This window comes from Rhinoderma darwinii, chromosome 4, assembly GCF_050947455.1.
Source record: "Rhinoderma darwinii isolate aRhiDar2 chromosome 4, aRhiDar2.hap1, whole genome shotgun sequence".
Taxonomy (NCBI): domain Eukaryota; kingdom Metazoa; phylum Chordata; class Amphibia; order Anura; family Rhinodermatidae; genus Rhinoderma; species Rhinoderma darwinii.
The window spans coordinates 217,049,510-217,074,272 of NC_134690.1; the positions used below are offsets into that span (position 1 = coordinate 217,049,510).

General features: G+C 42.4%; 1 protein-coding gene across 1 annotated transcript in view; it reads right to left on the minus strand.

The window, feature by feature from the left end:
• Positions 1-24,763, minus strand: part of MMS22L (MMS22 like, DNA repair protein) — a 147,899-nt gene that overhangs the window by 107,059 nt on the left and 16,077 nt on the right. The window contains exons 2-4 of the mRNA XM_075862188.1: positions 18,374-18,499; positions 17,759-17,811; positions 9,350-9,437 (exon numbers count right to left, since the gene is read on the minus strand). Coding sequence (XP_075718303.1) covers positions 9,350-9,437; positions 17,759-17,811; positions 18,374-18,499 — 267 coding nt within the window. The remainder of the gene's footprint in view (positions 1-9,349; positions 9,438-17,758; positions 17,812-18,373; positions 18,500-24,763) is intronic.

Below are 24,763 nucleotides of genomic sequence, written 5' to 3' on the forward strand. Positions count from 1 at the left end.
AAGCATTAGAAAACGTGGGAAAAAGGTTACAAGTGTTGACAGACCTGTTTGCGACTGAAGCTGACAAGAATTTTAATAAAGATAAGGAACATAAATATAAGCCATGGAACCCTAGGGATGCGTTGACTTTAGTTCAGAAAGCCCCCGACCCGGAGACAGAGCCTGTCCCTTTTTGGAGATATATAGAACAAATTCAGAAAATGTATTCAGCAACATGGGAAGACTTAGTGCAGCTCATACATACCAAAATGGGAATCTATAGCTCTACAGTCATGGATGATTTGGATCCCCCGGTAGGAGGGAATTGGGCTCAGACAGAGCCATCGGGGCAGAACATGGTGGATCAATTGAAAGAATGGGCAGAGCTAGGACTTAACCTAACAGACCATACGCAAGATGGAAGTGAAACAGTGGAGAAATTTTACGCTAGACTCCAGACAAGCTGGAAAAATATGGGATACAGAAGAGACAACCAACTAGATACTAGACTACTGACAAACTGTTTTGTAGACGGGCTAAAACGACACATAAAAGACGCATTGTTAGTAGCTAGACCCGAGTACCGAAGTTTGGCCCCAGGAGACCTGTTAAAAATAGCACAAGGTATAGAGCAGGGTCAAAAAGCACAAGGACAAAGAAAGAAACAAGTTGTTGGTGCTGGAGTATACCAGCCTCAGTACCAGCAACAGGAACAGGCACAAAGGCCATTACGGAAAGATATAACTTGCTATAATTGTCAGAAGCAAGGACACATAGCCAGGAACTGTAGAGGTCCAAAACGCCCACGACAGTTCCCACAAGTGGAGGGCGCGCAGCCTACGGCACCTCCGCAGACACAACAAATGCAAACATATCAGGCATAGGACAGTGGCAATCCCGAGGAAGGGGTAGTAACACAGATACAAGTAGTTTCCTTAGGTCCCGCTCCTACGGTCCCGTTAAAGATAAACGGAGGTCGCTCCATACCCTTCCTTATAGATACGGGAGCAGCCATGACTGTCATCAAAACCCAATTACTTCCTTCCGAGATGTTGTCCCCAGATTATCAAGAATGTGTGGGTGTGGGAGGAGTTGTGGTGAAAAATCAAATAAGTAAACCTGTCACACTCCAATTTGGACCACACAGCTCGCTCGTTACTAGGTTGGTCACTTGTGATACTACTCCGGCTTGCTTGCTTGCTTGGTGCTGACCTGTTACAAAAATTACAGGCCACCATCGAGTATTTGCCGGATGGGACGGTAAAACTATGTGGCCAGCTGAATGAGGAGGAGTTGTGTTTGGTAGCGGCTTGTGACACCAATCCATGGAGTACCTCTACGCAAGCATACGTCCAAGCATATACTCCCACAGAGCAAGAACAATGTTTGAAATATGTACCACACAAGTTGTGGTCAAAAAGTCCTACAGATGTAGGCATACTGCCAGTACCCCCGATAGAGGTCAAACTGAAACCCAATCATCGACTACCTCAAAAGAAACAATACCCCCTCAGCCAAGCCCAATCAGATGCTATAACCAGTAGCATCAGGGACTTCCTACAAGCAGGAGTACTAAGGGAAATAGTGTCCCCATGTAACACTCCCTTATACCCTGTTAAAAAGAAATCAGAAAAAGGCCAACCTGCAAAATATAGGATGGTCCAAGACCTGAGGGCAGTAAATGCGGCAACAGTTTTTAACACACCGATAGTGCCAAATCCCCATGTATTATTGGCTCAGATCCCAGCAGCATCTTCGCATTTCACGGTGGTGGATCTGGCAAATGCCTTCTTCTCAGTCCCATTGCACCCAGATAGTCAGTATCTTTTTGCTTTCACACATGAGGGAAAACAGTATGCATGGACTGTTTTGCCCCAGGGAGCACATAACTCTCCAAGTACCTATACGGCCGCAATGCAGTCGGTACTTGCAGAATGGGTGCCTCCCGAGGAAATAGTATTATTACAGTATGTTGATGATCTACTCCTTTGCTGTCCCTCCCAACAAGAGTGCGCAGAGGCTTCTGTGTCACTCCTCACGTTCCTAGCTAACCATGGCTGCAAAGCATCAAAAGACAAGTTACAGTTTTGTTGCACACAAGTGGTATTTTTGGGACATTGTGTGGCTCAAGGCACACGACACCTTACTCCTGATAGGGTTCAAGCCATTACTCTATTGCCATTGCCCACGTCATTAAACACCCTCAGGACATTCCTGGGTCTTGTATCCTATTGCAGGCCCTGGACCAGATCAGCATTGATCCTCATGCAGCCCCTGTATGATTGCCTAAAAAGTCAGCCATTCGGACTCACCCCAGAAGCTGAAGAGAATTTTCATAGCCTTAAATTAGTAGTACAAACTAGGGATGTCACGATACCAGAATTTGGACTTCGATACCGATACTTCGTTTAGTATTGCGATTTCGATACCAATTTCGATACTTTTGCCAACAGTAATAAAAAAGAAAAATCTTCAGTTTTCTGATGTGAGGCGCGACGTGTGATGAATTTTGAACGCGCCTCACATTAATAGTAATTAATCCCATCATGTTTCTCAGTCATAATGGGTTAATGTGCGAGGTACATGATGGGGTTAATTACTATTAATGTGAGGAACATGGAGGTTAAATTCGTCGCACCTCGTGCCTCACATTAATAAGTGAATGAAAGCCGTGTTTATTTCATTTTTTTACAGCGTACACATCATAAATGATGCAAAAAAAATTGTTGTGCGCGCCATTACTGAATGTGTCGATTTTATGTATTGAGACTTATTTTAATGTTTATTGTAAAAAAGGTGAATGTGTGTGTATTTTTTTTAAATTTTAACAATACTTTGTTTTTACTTTATTTTTAAACTTTAATGTACTGACATATATCAGATATACGCCAGTACATTAGCCTGTGGACAGATAGCACACAGGCAGTTGTTAGGACATACTTGGGTATGTCCTAACAACATGAAATATGGTAAGACAGCCCTGGGGTCCGTCAATAGACCCTGGGCTGTCTGCCCATATATGGTATGGCCCTCGATCGCGTCACAGGAATTCCCTGTGACGCGATCCAGGGGCATCCCCCCTGCTCACTTTCCCCTGAATGCTGCAGTCAGCTGTGATGGCAGCATTCAGGGGAATAGCGGCGGAGATGAGAGGTTTCTCTGATCTCCACCGTTATAGAGCGGGGCTGCGGCTGTGCAATACAGCCATTGCCCCGCTCCTGACAGGAAGTGCGCGCGCGGTCAGCATGAGGAGATGCGGCCGGCGCTGCACTAATGAGCGGCAGTTCAGGCACCGAGGACAGAACATGGGGGTGTTTTGCAGTGCGCCCGCCATGTTCTGTCTTCAGTGCCGCCGCTCATTAGTGCAGCGCTGGCCGCATCGCATCATCCTGACCCCGCGCACATGTCATGACTCAGGAGCGGGGCTGTGGCTGAATTACACAGCCGCAGCCGCGCTCCCATACATTCATGTATTACTATACTGAGCTGTACGGCTGCGCAGCTCAGTATCGAAATACAGGAAATAGCGGTATCGAACCGTTTAGGGATGCACAGTATCGAAGTTTCGATGCACCGTGCATCCCTAGTACAAACAGCTCCAGCCCTTGGTACTCCAGACTATGACAAACCCTTCAGGTTGTACTGTACTGAACAAAATGGGCATGCCACTGCAGTTCTCACACAAAGTCATGGACCACAGCAGCGCCCGGTAGCATATTATTCAGCTAGACTAGACCCTGTGGCCCGAGGTTCCCCATCATGTGTGAGAGCTATCATTGCTGTAAATTCAATGTTAAAGAAGGCCTCAGATTTGGTCCTGGCATTTCCAGTCCAAGTTTTTGCACCACATGATATTACTGCTATTCTTACTCAAGTACAGCCGAAGCACTTGTCAACAGCAAGACATTTGAGATTAACCTGTGCACTTCTTCCTGAGCAGGTTACTTTACACCGCTGTACTACATTGAACCCAGCTACCTTACTGCCTTTGGAGCAAGGGGGAGAAGACGTAGGTAAAGTATGGTCACAATTTTTGCCTGAAACTGATGAACATGATTGTATGGCCCTTATGGCCCAGGAAACAGTGGGGTTTGCACATGTAAAAGATACCCCACTCCAAAACCCAGACCTAATACTCTTTGTGGATGGTTCAAGGTATTTTGTAAAAGGATCTTTTCTTACAGGATATGCAGTAACCACCGAAGATGTAGTCCTAGAAGCAGCCTCCTTACCAGCGTCCCGCTCAGCACAAGAAGCGGAGCTTAAGGCCCTGGCAGCAGCATGCCAACATGCAGAAGGAAAGACAGCAAATATATACACGGACTCTCGATATGCTTTTGGCATTGCACATGACTATGGCCCTATATGGAAGGCTAGACAGTTTTTGACCTCTGCAGGTACACTTGTAAAGAATGCAGACTTTGTAAAATACTTGATGGAGACCCTGATGTTACCCACAGAAGTAGCAGTAGTAAAAATTAAAGCTCACACTAAGGTGAGTTCACCAGAGACAAAAGGAAATGCTTTGGCAGACCAAGCCGCAAAAGCAGCAGCCTTAAAGCCAGTAGGTCCAGTAACAGTTATGATGTACCAACATCCTGAAGACTCCGTGGTCAACATCAGCCCCACAATACTACAAAATCTGCAAAACCAAATATCCAAAGAAGAAATAACTAGATGGCAGAATCAGGGAGCTACCCTGACAGCGGATGGACTATGGCAACAACAAAATAAGCTGTGTCTGCCACAAACAATGTTCCCTATGATGGCACAGGTAACGCATGGACAGAAACACCAGTCAAAAACAGCAATGATGGACTTGGTTAACAAAACCTGGTATGCTCCAGGGTTTAGCACTGTAGCGAGTAAGTTTGTACAAGGGTGTATGGTATGTGCCACCAATAACGTGGGGAGAACAGTTGAAGTGCCACAAAAACACACCCCAAAGCCAATTTACCCATTCCAGAGACTACAGATAGACTATATTCAATTACCAAAAGTCGGTACCTATGAGTATGTGCTTGTTTGTATTGATCTCTTTTCAGGATGGCCAGAAGCATTTCCAGTAACCAAAGCTACAGCCGTAGCCACAGCAAAGAAACTGATCAACGAGGTGGTGTGCAGATATGGAGTTCCAGAGGTGATCGAGAGCGACAGAGGAACTCATTTTACGGGTGAAATCATGAACTATGTGTTGTCAGCCCTAGGCATAAGTCAAGCCCTACATACACCATACCATCCACAGAGCAGTGGGAAGGTTGAGAGACTAAATGGGACTCTCAAATTGAAAATCCAAAAAGCAATGGTAGAAACCGGGAAACCATGGACCGAGTGTCTACCATTAGCCTTGTTCTCAGTAAGATAAACTCCAACAAAAAGAACAGGTCTCAGCCCATGAGATCTTATTTGGATCGGCTCCCAGATTAGGATGTTATTTTCCACAGGTGCTCCAAATGCAGTATGGTAGACTAACAGATTATGTATCAACGCTGAACAAACAATTGACCAAGGTGCATGCACAAGTCTTTGCTTCCATTCCAGATCCTGATTCAGTTGAAGGGACGCATAAGTTAGAACCGGGAGATTGGGTGGTCGTTAAGAGACACGTGAGGAAAAGTCTAGACCCAAGATTTGACGGACCGTTTCAAGTCCTACTCACAACAAGCACCTCAGTGAAGCTCGAAGGAAAGGCAAGCTGGATTCACGCCAGTCATTGTAAAAAGGTTCTTCAGCCAGAAGAATGAAGATCTTTGCGGTTGTTGCGGCGGTTGTTGCGTGTGCTCTTATACAAAAAGGCAGAACTGCTACTCCTGTACACGTAATCAGTACAGAATCACTGGAACAGTTCAGGACAGGGTGGGCGAATGCCACAGTGGATAGAAAGCAGGGTAACTACACCTGTAAGGCCAATGCCCCGTGTTATACTACAAATGTGACTACAACCGAAGGGACTTGGAAAAAAGGACCACATGGAGGGACTGTGTACCTTCACATAGACAAAACAGCCAACATTAGCATACAAGAAGAGACGCCGGGGCTGTTGCTTTGTTGTTATGAACCAGATTTACAGTATCTACAGAAATATACAACCAGTAAAAATAGAAACGAAATGATAAATAAGACTTATGAAAGATGCAACAAGGAGAGGCTCAACTCTACGATTGTAATAAAAGAAACTGATGGGATGATATTATGTATGAATAATAGCGAAATAAGAAATAGAATATATTTTGTATTCTTGATAACAATTTTAAGAGATAGTTTTAAGCCACATATAACAGTACAAAGTCTGGAAAGAATCCCACACACTTGTAAGAGCGCTGTAACCCAACAGCAGAAAAAGAATGTACACTTCAATATTTCCTTCCCTGAATCCCCCAGCTGTCATAGACAAAAAAGAGAATGGTATGACACGCTATTAGGAGGGGTAGGAACGGGATTAGGAGTATTGAATGGTATACAGTTAGAAACAGTTATGAACAAATTAAACTCAGTGGGAGATGACACATCTACTGCATTAAGGATAGGTGCGTCATGGTTACCTACTACCTTTGACTTACAGCAAAAAGGGTTAGCTATAGATGAACTGTTTCTAAATGTTTTTAATGAAAGTATGCTAACCGAATATAGAACATTACAGAATGTATCAACTTTTGTAAATTGGACAGTATGTACGCTTAAAACGATGTGGCAACAAGAACAGATGAATAATTTTAAGAATAAATTGTTTAGTAGTCATGTTAGGCAATGGACAGACATTCTGCCCATAGGAAAGAGAAATGATACGTGGTTATTGTTACAGCCTGAGTATACTGAGTGTACACCTAAATGGTGTGCAGGAAGACTAATAGCATTTAATGTGAAAAATCCTACTCTATTATGCAAATTTATTGTTATGCCAATGGTAATGATTGATCCGGTGACATTATTAGGACAATATTGGATGCCGGAAATGAAAGGAACACACATAGATTCTCAAAATAAGACAAGGAATATAGATTTGTGCCAGTTAACAGAGCAAGGATATGTATGTAATCAACAGTCAGGGATATATGAACCCTGTCTAATGCAGCACCAGGATAATGTATGCGCACTCACTATAATCCCAGGAGCTAACCTACAGGTTTATATTGAAGTAGGTCCACAGCATGTATGCTTAATAACTAACAACAAGCAGACCCTTAGCCAGTTTAAACTCACAGGACCATTTTCCAGATGTCTATACAATGTGACGCATTTGACTTGGGGGAACCAAACTATAGTGTTCCTGCCTACTTTAGAAGAAATAATGTCCACTATATGGGTACCTGAACCTTTGCCCTATGGAAATTTTAGTTGATCTTTAGACGAATTGAAAAAGGTGTTACAACGATCAGGAGAAGTTGAAAAACTAATCCAAGCCCATAATGTAACTCTAAGTAGGGTGAAAATATTGGCTACAATAGCAGCTAGGGAAGTGATACATTTGTCATCAGCAATTAAAGATGCTAGTGCCCATCACTGGTATGACGTTTTTACAGGATTCTCACCTACAGCTACTAAAATATTACATGTGCTTTTCCAACCATAGATTTGTTTAATGATATTATTTGTACTGCTTACACGTTTTAATTGTTATGCATTTTGTAAAATAAGGGAAGCATTCAATCAGAGGCCTATACATTATGATGAAAGAATGTTGTGAGATTACCCCACCTACATACCTGTGTGAATCAAGTGAAGAAATGGATCGAAGCCTTGCTATCCGGAGATAGAAGTAGCATTGGAATTTAGGTGTTGGTAAAATCACAAAAAGAGGGATTGTTATGGTATAAATATACATATATAATGTATTTGGGACCATAAGGAGTGAAATGTTATAAAGGAGAACATGTATTACAATATAAAGGTATTTTAGAAAGGTTAAGAGAAGAAATAGTTTGCAGATGCTCTGCCGTCCCTTGAAATTGCAAACAGATGGTGGTCAATCACTTGACCACCCCCTAAGCATAAAGGAAACATAAGGGAATACCTGGTGCTCCACCAATGAGCTTGTATGGGAAAGGAAGCTGTAAGGCTACAATATACAGATGACTCATATGTTATGGAATGTTCTTTGTTCGTCTGATGCTATAAGTATGAACGTTGTAGTTCAATAAATTAGAAGTATTTTACCTTGAGAAACGTCTCAGTGTATCTGTTACTTCTCCGAGCAGCTCGTCCTACCTATCGATTTGAACCTGCATGGAGATCAAGGCGTAACGTGACCCAAGTTGCGATCACATCACACATTAAAAAAAAAAAAAAAGAAGTGGCTGAAAATTACAGAGCTGTTATCAAGGAAAAACAGCCTCTGATTTCAAGGCGTTTTTTGCAGCTGAAAATGAAGCTTTTTTCATTTGAAGGTTCTTTTGAGGCGTTTTTCATAGCGTCAATGGAAAATCAGCTCCAAAATTTAATTCAGCTGCGTAAAAGTAGACCTCATGTGAACAGCACAGTGTATTTCCCATTGAATGGGAAACTTTTTGTAGGCTTTTTGCTAGTGTTTTTCCCGGCAGAAATACACCTAAAAAAAGTGTTAACACACCCTAAGACCTTATTCACTCGAACGTGTCCGTTTTGCGCGCATAAAAAAAACTTTGCACTTCTGTGACATCAGTGCGTGTCTGCATTTATTATGCGCGTATGTCATGCGTTTTTTACGTCAGCAAAATAAACTGGAGGTGTTTTTTTGTCCTCATCTCTTTAGCAACGGTTGCGTGAAGAACGCATGGCGTCCGTGTGCTGTCCATTTTCACGCACCCATTTACTTCAATGGTACCATTTTGGGGTACAATACTTTTTAATAGATTTTCCAAAAAATAAGAGCGATTCTGGCGTTTTACATTTTTTTTTCTTTACAGCGTTCATTGTGTGGGCTAAATAATGTTATACTGTAATTTATTTATTAGTCCCCCTAATTGCACTACTAATATATATCGTGATTTTTACAGGCTCCTATTAAGCCCTGCCTCTGGCTGACTTGAATATGAGCAGAGCTGCAATGATGGAGAACGGCTGCTATACTATGACCGGAGCCATTTGCTTCGGGCACCGGCCACTGCATAACATCCGGTGCTGGGAGCATCCAGAACAGCTGATAAGTGAGGGGTCCAGGTGTCGGACCCTAACTGACTATGTACTGATGACCTATCCTGTGGATAGTTCATCACTATGAAAAATCACCCCAATGCCTGGACAACTCCATTAAGGCAAAAATTTGTATGCACCAACCAAATTTAATTAGAATATAAAATTCTAAATCTACAATAAAAATAAGTTACATTTTCAGGATAGTTTTTACAATTTCTATAAGACTGTGCAGTGTGAAATATTACAAAAAATTACTTACCTGTACAAAAATAGTTTTACGTAATGTAAAAACTTTGTACACTGGTTGCGGATTTCTTCAGCCTCATTGTGAATATTATTTACTTGTTCTTGACAAAAAAAAAAATACAAAATACAACATTAGTACATAAACAGTAGAGACAATATTTCTTAAGTCTAAAATAATAAAACCATCACAGAACTGTGTGTCTTGGATTTGAGATTTTGCGTAATAATATTGAATAGCCACAGGGCAAGCTAGAATATTTATTTAGACTTTATTACAGCACATTTTGGTAGTGGAAAAGATGGGAGATATGAAAACAGAAGAACAATTCTATTTTTGCTAGAATGAAGCACAGAGTAGTGGTATTTCAGGTCTTAAAGTGTAATTAAGCTCTAAAAAAAAAACAACTTATGACATGTAATAGTGACGTTTTGATCCGTGGGGGTCCGAGCACCGAGACCCCCACCGAACGCTAAAACGAAGTGGCAGAAGTTCCTGGGTGAGCCCTGAGCAGCTTCGCTTCTGATCGGCTTTTCTCGTAAACATGTCAGAAGTTTTGTGAAAGTTTGTTACCCTTTAACCCCTTAATGACCAAGCCAGATTTGTCAAATCTGGTATGTCTGAATTTATCAAATTGTAAAGGATCTGCCAGGCACAGCTTCTGTGTCAACGCCCATAGGTAATCAGTCTGCACCTGCTTCTATGTCTGTGAGACTGACTCCATCTTCCACCACTCAGGATGGCAGGCTTAGGAGTGAGAGAGCCTATCACAGCCTGGCCAGACGGAGCTAGCTCCCGCCCTCTGTCTATTTATACCTGCCTTTCCTGTTCCTCCTTGCTTGTGATTCTTCTCGTTTGGTTTCCTGGCCCTGCTGCAGCTTCTTGAACTATTTGTCCCTGCTTCATACTGACCCTGGCTTACTGACTACTCTCCTGCTCTGCGTTTGGTACCTCGTACACTCCTGGTTTGACTCGGCTTGTTCACTACTCTCCTGCTTTGCGTTTGGTACCTCGTACACTCCTGGTTTGACTCGGCTCGTTCTCTACTCTTGTTGCTCACGGTGTTGCCGTGGGCAACTGCCCCATTTCCCTTAGCTTCTGTGTACCCTTGTCTGTTTGTCTGTCGTGCACTTATTGAGCGTAGGGACCGTCGCCCAGTTGTACCCCGTCGCCTAGGGCGGGTCGTTGCAAGTAGGCAGGGACTGAGTGGCGGGTAGATTAGGGCTCACTTGTCTGTTTCCCCACCACCATCATTAGACAAATACTCTGCAATAGTTTTACATATCCAAGTAATTCTGACATTGTTTTTTCGTCACATGTTGTACTTTATTTAGGTGGTAAAAGTAGATGGCTACTATTTGTGTAAACTAATTAAAAAGTACAAAATGTGACATTTTGTAAAAATTAAGATTTTTCTCTATTTTGAACTGCAATATGTCACAAATGTTACAAAGAACCTCTCGTTCATGTTTAATAATTTTGCCTAGCCGCAATTGATCATAGTATATAGTGGATGTGCGGCCTGTGTCCAGAGTCTCCCTCATTGATATGTACATACATACTGTACACATTATTTTTATTATAGATTTCCATCTCTTTACTTTATCTTGGCAGCACTTTTGAAAAAAAAAATGTTTTTGAAAAATTTATAAGACTTCAAAATTTATAAAATGAGGATTTAAATTTGTAAGTACATTTTGTTTTCCTGCACCAAGCCAAGTTTTCAGAGGCTCATAGGTGTATGATAGGCTCATAGAACGATGGAAACTCCCATAAATTACCCCATTTTGAAAACTACACCCCTTCAGGTATTTAATGAAGGGGTGTTGTAAGTATTTGGACCGCAGTTTTTTTGTAAGAATTCATGCAATCATGCTATCATGATAGCCATGACTAAGAACACTTGAGGTCTTCGAAACGCATAGGCTCAGAATACCTACCCACAACTGCCTTGTCACCACGTCTGCTTGCAGGTCCGATTTTATACTTTTTGATACTGAATCAATATAGGAAAATATTCCTTTTTAAAACACTCCTACAGCGCTGGATCAAGTTTTTCCTTTTCCATTTGCTCTCTACCGTGGACCGTCGCGGAGATCCGAGCGAAGCTGGAGTGGCAGGCGTTGGACTGGTGAGCTGGAGGTCTCCTCCCCTTGTTTCATTCATAGGGATGTGCCGGGGCATTGGAGTCAAATAGGAGACACTCAATAACCTCCTTCTGGAACTGGAGGAAGGGGAGCGTTCCTCGTTTTTTTTTTTTTTTATAAAGTACGTGGGTCGCACAGTGGCTCAGTGTTTAGCACTATTGCCTTGCATCGCTAGGGTCCTGGGTTCAAATCCAACCAAGGATGCATGGAGTTTGTATGTTCTCCCTGTGTTTGCGTGGGTTTCCTACGGGTGCTCCGGTTTCCTCCCACACCCCAAAAATATACCATTAGGGAATTTAGATTGTGAGCCCCAATAGGGACAGTAAAAAAAGAGGACCTCTGTACAGCACTGCGTAATATGTTGGCGCTATATAAGTAACTGAAATAAATAAACCCATTATAGGTAGCAATCTGAATTAGGTAGATTGCTACAATTTTGTACCAGGCCCTGGTCTTACACTACACCAAATAAGATTGAAGCACCTGGTCCGACAGATCTACACCCCACATGAATTTATTGTAGTCCGTCACACAAACAGGCTTACGCTTTTCCACGGTGGCCCCCCATCTCTCTAACTGCCATCGTGGTGTCTGGATGCAGTGTGGATAACAGACGTCCTACTAGTCATTCCACTTTACTGCAAGTAACTGCTCTCTTGCGAGTGCGAATGACACTCCCCCTTTCAACATGTGTGGACGCCAATTGGTTTGGGAATCCCACCCTGTTTTTACGGACGGTCCCGCAGGCCCCTGTATTTGCAGCAGGGAGGGATTTAAAAATGGAGACACTGTTATAAAAATTATCTGTGTACACATGGTACCCTTGGTGCAGCAATGGCACCATTAGGTCCCACACAATTTTGCCAGATGTGCCAATTGTCTCCGTGCAGCCTGGGGGATTAATTTGGTGGACTTTGCCTTCAGAAATTAAAAAAACTACAGGTGTATCCTGCTGTGCTCTCGAACACCTTACATAGTTTGAAACCATATATGGAATGTTTGGAGGTGATGAATTGCCGGAATGAAAGACGGCCTTTGTAGCTCATCAGGGATTCATCCACAGATAAATCCTACACCCCAGATTAAAATGTAAGTAGAGATTCTCGTAAGAAGAAAATTAAAAGTCTCGATTTATTAAGGTGATCGTAGCCTGGGTCATTTCTTTGTGGGACTTGGGAGTTATCTGTGAACTGCAAGAAGAACATTATGGGTTCATATCGCTGTCCGGACATAACTGCTGCAAATACAGGGGTAGCGTGGACAGCTCTTAATGCTCAGTAGGAGTTGAAAGCTGGTTTATTTACCAACCCCATATTTAGAGGTGGGCCTAAAAAAAAAATTTAAGCTCAGGGACACTAGTGGGGGTCCATGATGAGTAGAAGGATGTGGGTTTCTGTGCAATAAATAGTCTTGCATAGAGATTTGTCTGTTGGATAATTAACTCCAGGACTTGGTCACTGACAAATATGCGGAAGTAGTATAATTAGCAACATCCACTTTTATTCCTGGGGTTGTTGACAGTTGCGGTACCTGGGGGAAAAATAAATTGTGGGATCCCAGAACACAGGAGGGACTGCGCCACTAAATTCGACAGCAACGACCGATTCCACCACCATAGGACTATAGAATATAGAGGAAGAAGTAGAACTTGCGTTGTCACGGTCCGAAAAAAGTTCTACCTCTGAAGCAGGTTCAGTGTCACTAACTGAACTGCCGGAGCATAGCAAGGTGTAGGCCTGCTCCGCAGTAAACATTCTCCAAGCCATTATTTAGGTATAACTGTTAGGCTACTAACTTTTTTTTTCCAAGGTTTTGTTTTGGGATTTTTTGTGCATTCTTTCAAACTAAGAAGAAGAAAAGAAAAGGGGGGAAAAAAAAAAAAAAAAAAAAAGATACCCTGCCTGTCACTAGGTAAATAAATTCCTAAAACCAGCACAAGGAAAAAATAAGGTAAAACTGGCTAACAGGCCTGACGATGGCAGAAAACGTACTCATCACTTGTGCTCACACAGGGGATGAGGGGCACAAACAGGGTGATCAGGGGGCACAGACTTGAAAAGTTGGTGTTTTTTCACTTCCCTTCACTTATACACCTCAGGATTTGATTAGAGTGTCTCTCTCTCCTCTCACAGATCAACTACAGTGAGAGGAGAGGAAGACAGCCCATGTCCTGGCTGTTTTTTGTAAGGCTGGGTTCACACAACCTATTTTCAGACGTAAACGAGGCGTTTTATGCCTCGTTTTACGTCTGAAAATAGGGCTACAATACGTCGGCAAACAACTGCCCATTCATTTGAATGGGTTTGCCGACGTACTGTGAAGACAACCTGTCATTTACACGTCGCCGTTTGATAGCTGTCAAACGACAACGCGTAAAAATACAGCCTCGTCAAAAGAAGTGCAGGACACTTCTTTCAGACGTAATTTGAGCCGTACTTCATTGAACTCAATGAAGCACAGCTCAAAATTTACGGATGTCAGAAGCCTCGCAAAATGCGAGGACGAGCAATTACGGCTGAAACGAGGCAGCTGTTTTCTCCTGAAAACAGTGTCTTTTCAGACGTAAATGCCTGCTACCGTGTGCACATACCCTAAATATTATGACATAGATCACTGTAATGGAACCCTGTCACAACGGTGACCAACGGAAACCATTAACAATGTTGCCGTCACCATTTAGATCAATGGTGAGGGAAACAGAAGCTAAAGTTTCCATTTGCCTTTCCGTTGAGGGGTTAACCCGACGGAAACCCTCAATGGAAGGGTAACGCTGATGTGAACAGGCCCCTAGTTGATATTTTGGCGAAAGTTTATGGTTTTTAGACAGATTGAGTCTGTCCTTTTGATGTTGGGGGGAGAATGGGGTGTCAGTTGGCTGGGCAGCCTGCTTGATCTAAATCGGGAAAGGAGGGACGAAGGAAGGGAAAGGAGGAAGGGCGGAAAGGAGGAAGGGCGGAAAGGAGGAAGGGCGGAAAGGAGGGAGGGCGGAAAGGAGGGAGGGCGGAAAGGAGGGAGGGCGGAAAGGAGGGAGGGCGGAAAGGAGGGAGGGCGGAAAGGAGGGAGGGCGGAAGGAAAGGAGGGAGGGCGGAAGGAAAGGAGGGAGGGAGGAAAGGAGGGAGGGAGGAAAGGAGGGAGGGAGGAAAGGAGGGAGGGAGGAAAGGACGGAGGGAGGAAAGGACGGAGGGAGGAAAGGACGGAGGAAGGAAGGAAGGAAGGAAGAAAAAGAGGGAGGGAGGGAGGAAGGAAGGAAAGAAGGAAGGAAGGAAGGAAGGAAGAAAAAGAGGGAGGGAGGAAGGAGGGAAGAAAAAGAGGGAGGAAGGAAGGAGGGAGGAAGGAAGAAAAAGAGGGAGGGAGGAAGGAAGGAAGGAAGGAAGAAAAAGAGGGAGGGAGGAAGGAGGGAAGAAAAAGAGGGCGGAAGGAAGGAAGAAAAAGAGGGAGGGAGGAAGGAAGAAAAAGAGGGAGGGAGGAAGGAAGAAAAAGAGGGAGGGAGGAAGGAAAGGAGGGTGGAAAAGGAGGGAGGAAGGAAGGAAAGGAGGGTGGAAAAGGAGGGAGGAAGGAAGGAAAGGAGGGCGGAAAAAGAGGAAGGAAGGAAAGGAGGGAGGAAGGAAGGAAGGAAAGGAGGGCGGAAAAGGAGGGAGGAAGGAAGGAAAGGAGGGCGGAAAAGGAGGGAGGAAGGAAGGAAAGGAGGGCGGAAAAGGAGGGAGGAAAAAGGAGGAAGGAAGGAAAGGAGGGAGAAAGGAAAAGGAGGGAGGAAGGAAGGAAAGGAGGGAGGAAGGAAGGAAAGGAGGGAGGAAGGAAGGAAAGGAGGGAGGAAGAAAGGAAAAGGAGGAAGCGAGGTAGGAAGGAAAGGAAGGAGGGAGGAGGCGGCAGGTGCAGAGTGAGAAACAGGCACACATAGACGTGCTGCAGGTTCTGGTAAGAGCTCTATCTCAACCCAGTGCTGGATTTTCAGCTACACTGCTCCTTATTGTTGTATAATCTCCTTCATGTTGTTGCTGCAGCAACTTCTCGATCTATATTTGTGATAGATAGAAGAGGAGAATCCTCCTCTGTGTTCAGAGTATAGAAGACATAATAGCAGTTAGGCTCCGCCCACTAGCTCAGACACAACTGGGAATTCGAGATCGAGCCTGCAGAGGGGAAAACTGCTGAAAAATGCAGAATACAAGTCATAATGGCCATAAATAGTGTTATTCCACATGTAAACACATATGACAGGTTATCCTGAAAAGTTAGATACGCCGACTTTCCAAGTAAAAAAAAAAAAAAAAGAGAAGAAACACCAACGCAAAAAACGTGGCTCGCTAATGGTAAGAGATAATTCTCACATGGGAAAAAAAAATTTTGCCCACTACATACCTACGATAACATGGCCCACATGATGTTCGTTTTCCAGGTTATAGGTGGGACCGATTGCTGGTCTGGTTCTTTTCCTACATGTCCCATCATGCATTTCTGCCCTCCATCACATCCCTCTGCCCGTTCCCCCGAATAGGTCCGCCCGTAAACCGCCTACACCTTTCCTTGAGCCGGGACAGCCCCTTTTTGTCTCATGTTCGATGGCGCACCAACACAGAGGAGAGTAGGCAGCAGCCATTAGTCATGTGTGGCTGTGTTGGCGCGTCATCAGGAAGCTGAAAACTACAGAGTGTGCGGGATCACTTGTGTGTACGATCTCCCGTTTAGGAGCAAAACAACGTATGAAGCATGTTTAAAAGTATTTATAGAATTGGTAAGCAAATGTCAATGTTCTACAGACAACCCCTTTAAAAAGGGACTCTCCGGCCAAAACTAAACTTTCCTATGTGCTCCATTATGGTATTCCATGTGTCAGTCTCTTACCTATTATTTTTCTTGCTGCCGCTCATACACACACACACACACAGATCTCTCTCTCTATATATATATATATATATATATATATATATATATATATATATATATATATAATATGTGTCACCCATCACAGGCTTCAGAAGTTTTGTACCACACTAGTTTTGCACACAGGGGGACAGAAACTTCTATCATCAGCTACCACTGATACTGTATAACGTAGAAGACTATAGTGTGGCCTTTCTGTATACTTATGGTTTCTCATCTTATTTAGGAGAATATAGAGAGGATAATCAGTGTCCCCCAGTATGCAGAAATGGTATGGGGTTATCTGATTATGTGATGCTGTGCTGAAGCATCGTGGGATTGGTAGCAAAGCAGAGAGGAAGAGAAAGCTGAGGAAATGTAAGACTCAAGATGGAGGTTTTTCAAAACACAGACAAGACCGCAGATCAATAAGCAAGTACAGTATACATAACAGAAGTGTAGAGTGTGGTAGACAGACAGGTGGGTGGGGGTGCTGACATGGAAAGTTGTGTTTCCACCAGAGGTCTTCTTTATTTGTGTCATGGCGGCATTTTGGTTCACCATGTTGGAAAATACAGCACATGGCGCACTACAATTATACACTCTTGTCAACACACCACTTCGCTGTATATTGCTAGTAGTTAGATTTCTCTATCGCACTACATCTAAATGTAATATCAATTTCTGCTTTGCAGCTAAACTAAGCAAGTGTTTAATCACTTTACTTCAGGTCTATGATATTCTATGTAGGATACTTAAAGAGGCTCTGTCACCACATTATACGTGGCCTATATTGTACATGATGTGATCGGCGCAGTAATGTAGGGGACAGCAGTGTTTTTTTATTTAGAAAAACGATCATTTTTGACGGAGTAATTACCTATATTAGCTTTATGCTAATGAGTTTCTCAATGGACAACTGGGCGTTGTGGAGAGAAGTGTATGACAGTGACCAATCAGCGTCATACACTTCTCTCCATTCATTTACTCTGCACATAGCGATACAGCTATATAGTTATGTGCAGCCACATAAACAAACATTACTGCAGTGTCCTGACAATGAATACACATTACCTCCAGCAAGGACGTCATGTGTATTCAGAATCCTGACCACTTCTCTGCACGTCTCTGATTTACAGCACAGCACAGCGAGATCTCGCTGTAAATGACAGTTTACAGCGTAATCTCGCGAGACTACACCTGCTGTTTTTCAAAATAAAAAACCACTGCTGTAATCTACTTTACAGCGCTGATCACATCATGTACAATATAGGCCACTAATAATGTGGTGACAGAGCCTCTTTGAAACGTGTCTGTATAGTTGAACAATGATGGAGACTCAATTTTTTTGGTCTTTTTTCTTTATAAATAAGTGATGTAAAAAAAATAAAAAAAAATAGATAAAAAAACAACTTACCAAAATCAAACGAAATGGGCTGCGTTAGACCTTGGAGTGCATTTATTTTTTGCCTTTATAAAAACAAAAACAATGAAGCATTTCTATACAGATATGACAATCCCAAAAGCAATAGTTATGCTGACTGCATACAATTGGATATGCAAAACATCCAGCAAAGAAACAAAGTCCCATGTTAGGCCTCATGCACACGACCGTAAAAACACCCGTTATTATGGGTCATAATTGCGACCCGAAATAACAGGCCCATAGACTTCTGTTGGCCACGGGTACCTTCCCGTTTTCTCACGGGAAGGTGCCCGTGCCGTTGAAAAAGATAGAACATGTTCTATTTTTTTCTTTTACGGGCCGTGCTACTATACTTTATAATGGGAGCACGGCTCGGAATAACGGCCGGCTGCCCGTGGCCGGCCGTGCCCGGCCATGCTCATAATTACGAGTCGTAATTATGAGCACGGTCGTGTGCATGGGGCCTAAGTCTGTCCATGTACACTAGGTATTGCTCCCAAATGCACGTTTTGCATTTGGCCTTGTAGCCACTTCATTGCCGTGCTCAGAGAAAATAGATAAAATCTAAACTTAATTGTACAATAGATAAACAAAAAATGTCTGTACCTGAGCAATCCAAACAGGAGATTAGTTGATTCTACAAGGGCAGTTTCAGTCACCCACTGAAAGCCAAAAATCTCTATCATGCAAGTCTCATAGTCGGTAGGAGATGGATCAAGTTTCAGCAAGAGCCTAAATGAAAAAAAGGATTACAAAGACATTATGTATGTAGATTTATGATTCAAGCCAATAATTTAACCTCTTTATAGACCCGACTGGTTCAGCGACAGTGGCTCTTGCGTGTCTCTGACCTGATCCACCTGTAAACTATCACATCTAAGTTCATAAAACAGAGTTCAGAGAAATGCAGGACCCGCTGTCACTGAACCAGTCAGGTCTGCAGTACTGACGGATTCAGTGAATAGCGCTAGACACAGCTTCTCTGTATAGGGAATACAGAGCAGCTGTATCTCAAAAAGTAAGACTAATTTTTTAATAAAAAGTATTTAGAAAGTTGCACAAAACAAACAGACTGACATGTTTATTAAAAAAAATAAACAATAAAATGTAAGGCTGGGGCTACACAACTTTGTCAGAGATTGCGCAGGCCAAAGATCGCTTTGTGCCCCTGCTTGCATTGCATGTAATTAACCCACGGGTCACAATGCAGCCACATCGACTTATATCACGTGCAATGTACACAGGGGCACAGTGTGTTCTTTAGCCGCACGACCGGTATTGCTGCCAAAGTCACCATGTAGTCCTAGCCTTAGGGTTCTTCCAAGGATATACCATAAATATCTGATAGATGCCGGTCACAGCGCTTTCCATTGATTTCTATGCGAGTTTCGGAAAGCTGGTTTAGTGGTTTCCGTAACGCCCATAGGTATCAATGGAGAGTCGTGGGCCACCTCTCTATTTTCTGCCTGGATGCGGTGGCTGACTCATAGCTCTGGGACCAGAATCTATCAAACATTTTTGGCATATTACATGGATATGCTATAAATGTCTTCAATGTGAAATCCCCTTTAGGGTCCGGCCTATTTTGGGATTTCAGGACCAATCCTTTTTTTTCAGTACCACATTCAAAGAGCCGTTTTGATATTTGTGCTGGTTTTTTGCAGGACGAGTTGTAGGTTGTTTTTTTTTGCAATTTTTTTATGCCGTTTACTGTACAGCATAAACATGATGACTTTATTCTGAGTCAGTATGAATACGGTCATAAAAAATAAAATATATAAATTTGATATGTTTTAGTACTTAATAGAAAAAAAAAATTATGGGGGAAAAAAAAAAAAGAAAACATTTTCTGTCGCAGCTTTCCGAGAACCCTGACCCCTATATTTCCAACAATGCAGCCGCATGACTGCTTGTAGTTTGCGGGATGAATTGTAGTTTTTATTGGTAACCTCTTGGGGCACATATAATTTATTGAATTACTTTCATTCAATAAATGGGGATATGGGGGGGGGGGAGGCAACTCCATGTTTTTTTTTATTTTACGCAATATATTAACTTTATGATTTCAGCGGTGCCCTGAGTATATTTTTATTTTATTTTAGGAGTAACTACATATAAAAAAATATATATTTTTTAGACTTTAATCCCTTCCTGACGTATTTTGTAGTTACATCATAGCTAGGTAGAAGTATGGAGCGGGCTCACAGACTGAGCCCGTTCCATACAACGTGGGTGTCGGCTGTATAATACAGCCGACACTTCACCGTAACAAGCGGGATCCTGCTCATTCAACCCCTTAGATGCCGCGGTCAATAGCGACCGCTGCATCTAAGCCGTTAGAAAGATGGGGACGGCACCCTCTGATAGGCCATCGGCCACCTTGCGATGTGACCACAGGGTGCGGATAGTTGGCATGGCAGCCGTGGGGCCTAATGAAGGCCCCCAGGTCTGCCATCTTTGTACTCCTATTAAAGGGGTTGCCCATGCACGGACAACTGATGACCTTTTCACAGGATATATAGTCAGCATATGTTCGTGGAGGTCCGACACCCAGACCGATCAGCTGCTGCGGCTGCTTCCGGGCGCTGGATGTTATGCAAGGTATGCAGTATTCGGAGCCGGAAGCAGATGGCTCAACTACCGCATAGCGGCCGTGCAGCAGAACTGCAGCTCTGCTCCTATTCCGTGACCCGGTCCCCAGAGGCAGCTGGAGCATCTGATCGTGCGGGATCCAGGTGTTAGACCCCCACTGATCATATACTGATGACCTATCCTCTGGATAGGTCATCAGTTGTCTGTGCGTGGACAACCCCTTTAAGTCCTGCCTCCGCCTGTCAGAAACATGCTTTTCTGCAGTACATTAGCATTGCAGCATATCCTACATCGCTGGTCCGTCCCCTAGGGGGACTAACTAAAAAAAAAAATAGTTTTTTTTTTTTTTACATACAAAAAATAAAATAAAAGATAAAAGTTAAAAGAACAACAACATTTTACCCCTAAAGCATTGTAAAAGAAGAGAGATAAAAAACATAATTGGTTTTGACGCATCCGTAAAAGTCTGAACTATCACAATATATTGTTTAACCCCTTTAGGACGCAGCCTGTTGTGGCCTTGTGGCACAGCCGATTTTTTTCAAATCTGACATGTGTTACTTTATGTGGTAATAACTCCAGAATGCTTTTACCTATCCAAGCGATTCTGAGATTGTTTTCTCGTGACATATTGTACTTTATGATAGTGGAAAAATTTGGTTGATAAATTCAATATTTATTCGTGAAAAACACCAAAATTTAGAGAAAATTTGTAAAAATGTGCATTTTTCTAAATTTAAATGTATCTGCTTGTAAAACCGTTAGTAATACCACACAAAATAGTCACTAGTTAACATTTCCCATATGTGTACTTTATATTTGCATCATTTTTTGAACATTATTTTATTTTTCTAGGACGTTACAAGGCTTAGAACTTTAGCAGCAATTTCTCACATTTTCAAGAAAATTTCAAAAGGCTATTTTTACAGGGACCAGTTCAGTTCTGAAGTGGTTTTGAGGGCTTAATATATTAGAATACCCCAATAAATTACCCCATTTTAAAAACTGCACCCCTCAAAGTATTCAAAACAGCATTCAGAAAGTATTTTAACCCTTTAGGCGTTTCCCAGGAAATAAAGCAAAGTAGAGGGGAAATTTACAAATTTCTCTTTTTTTTGCCAAAATTCATTTGTAATAAAAAAAATTGTGTAACACAGATGGTTTTACCAGAGAAATACAACTCAATATTTATTGCCCAGGTCCTGCAGTTTTTAGGAATATCCCACACGTGGCCCAAGTGCCCTAATGGACCGAAACACAGGCCTCAGAAGCAAAGGAGCCCCTAGTGGATTTTGGGGCCTGCTTATTTTTAGATTATATTTTAGGCACCATGTCGAGTTTGAAGAGGTCTTGTGGTGCCAAAACAGTGGAAACTCCCCAAAAGTGACCCCATTTTAGAAACTAGACCCCTCAAGGAATTTATCTAGGGGTATAGTTAGCACAGGTATTTTGCTATATTTATTGGAGTTAATCTGTGAAAATGAAAATCTACTTTTTTTCTGAAATAAGACATTTTTAATATTTACAAGGAATAAAGAAGAAAATGCACCCCAACATTTGTAAAGCATCCTCTCCCGATTACGCAACCCCCTGGGAGGGAACAAAATAGTGGAAACACCCCAAAAGTGACCCCATTTTGGAAACTAGACCCCTCAAGGAATTTTTCTAGGGGTTTAGTAAGCATTTATACCACACAGGTCTTTTGCAGAATTTAGTAGAATTAGGCCGCGAAAATGAATATAAACATTTTTGTCCACTAAAATGTTGAATTTTTTCATTTTCACAAGGGATAAAGGAGAAAAAGTCGCCCTAAATTTGTAACGCAATCTCTCCCGAATATGACAATACCCCACATGTGGTAATAATTTATTTTTTTAATAGAAATTAATTAACCTTTGCAGGACTGATCCTTTTTTGCGATTCCATTTTAGTTTTTCACTCCCCGCCTTCCAAACGCCATAACTTTTTTATTTTTACATAAATTGAGCGGTGTGAGGGCTTATTTTTTGCAGGACGAGCTGTAGTTTTTATTGGTACCATTTTTTGGTAGATGCTAATTTTTGATCACTTTTTATTACATTTTATTTAGAGCTTTGGTGGCCAAAAACAGTGATTTTGGTGGTTTAAATTATTTTTTACGGCGTTCATAATGCGCTATAAATGACAATTTTACTTTATCCTACGGGCCGGTACGATTACGGCGATACCATATGTATATAGTTTTTTTATGTTTTGCAGCATTTGCACAATAAAATCACTTCTTTATAAAATAATTTCTTTTCTGTGTCACCATATTCTGAGAGCCGTAACTTTTATATTTTTCAGTCAAAATAGCTGTGTAAGGGCTTGTTTTTTGCGGGACGGGTTGTAGTTTTTATTGGTACTATTTTCGGGTACATGCTACTTTTTATTCTATATTTTGGGAGGGGTGGTGACCAAAAAAATAGTGATTCTGGCATTGTTTTTAGTTTATTTTTTTTGCGGCGTTCACCGTGCGGTAAAAATAACATTATCGTTTTATAGATTGGGTCGTTACGAACGCGGTGATACCAAATATGTGTACTGTTTTTTAACGGTTTCATTTTTTTCCTATAATAAGAGACTTATTATAGGAAAAAAAAAATAATTTGTACACTTTTGTAAAACATTTTTATTAACTTTTTTTTATTTTTTATTTACTTTTGACACGTTCTTTTTTTTACCTGCAGCTCTGATCGCTGCTAGAATACATTACACTACCTAGGTAGTGTAATGTATTCCAACTGTCAGTGTGATGTCACAGTCACTGACAGTTAGTCTACGAGGACCAGCCAGAGGCTGATCCTCATGGGCTTGCATACATGGCAGACCCGGGGGCCGTTGTCTGGCCCCCGGGTGCCATCACAAGCATCAGCAGCCCCCACAATTGCATGGGGGCTGCTGATGTGCTACAAACCCACTACATGCGGAGATCGCAATCGAGCCCCGCATGTAATGGGTCAATTGCCTAAATCAGCGGCAATGAGCCGATGATCAACAACAAGTGTAGTGTCAGCTGTCACGGACAGCTGACCTCCCGGTTCTCGATGCACACTGTCGCCGACACTGTCATCGACAGTGTGCATCGTGAACGGCAGTGACGTCCTGTCACTGACAGGAAGTCTATCAGGAGGCTGATCCTGATAGGCTTCCGTACATGGCAGACACGGAGGCCATTACTTGGCCTTTGATCACCATGCTAGCCATCTGCCGATGAGCTAAAAAACCCTGAATGCGGTGATTGCAATCGATCACCGCAATCAAGGGGTTAATTGCCGGAATCAGCTGAAATAAGCCGCTGATCAGCATACAGTGGAGTGTCAGCTGTCAGGGACAGCTGGCCTCCCGGTTCCCGTGGCACACTGTCGCCAACAGTCTGCACCGGGAACCACGCAGTAACTGTACGTCCCTGTGCCTTAAGACACTGGCCACAGGGACGAACAGTTGCGTCCTCGTGCGCCTAGGGGTTAACCCGCATGGTAAACCGTAAAAAAAATAATCAAAAACAGAATACTACCCCCTGAAGAAGCTAGATTGGCGAAACGAGCGTCGGGGCGCTACCATTTCAGGCTGCAGTGTGGGGCCATCGCAATATTCATCTTTATGGGTAAGCCTGCCATTATATTCCTTACGTTTCAAACAGACCCACTATGATCTATACATGCTCTGTATATTTGACTTATTTTCTGGCAATTTTTGCATGACTATGACACTCTGGTCTTGATCTATCCTTGCTATTATGGCGTAACCTGTTTGTGTTCCCCGTAATTATTGTACCTGTGTTGTTACCACCAGGCTGCAGATACGCCACTACTATATGATTTAGATGTTTGACTTGTGGTCTATGTTAGACATATATAAATTGCCAGGGAATTCTTTGGTGGGCAGGACACCCAAAACTCCATTTGTTTGAAGCTACCACACTGCTTCTTTTTTCAGATCCCCTTTGAATTTTACATATGTATTATCTTGTTTTGTATGTCCTAATAAAAATGTGCAATTTTTTATCATATTTGTGGCGCAATGACTTCTTTTTCTCTAAGTTTTCTATGATGCAATGAAGTTTGCTATGTTATTAGAATAGAATTGAGGTGCTCAGACACTTGCTAGTGGCATCTAACTTGCGACTTAACCTGTCGAGTCTTTATATTTAAAGAATCTCTGTTTTTAGTCACCCATCTCCCACAAAAAATGGAAAAGTGATCAAAAACCTCACATGTACCGCAAATGGTACCAATAAAAACTACAGTTCGTCCTGCAAAAAATAAACCATCATACCGCTCAAATCAACAAAAAAAAAAAAAAAAAACAAATATGGCTCTCAGAATGTGGTGACACAAAATACATTTTATGTTGAACAATTAGCTTTTTAGTACAAAAAAAAAA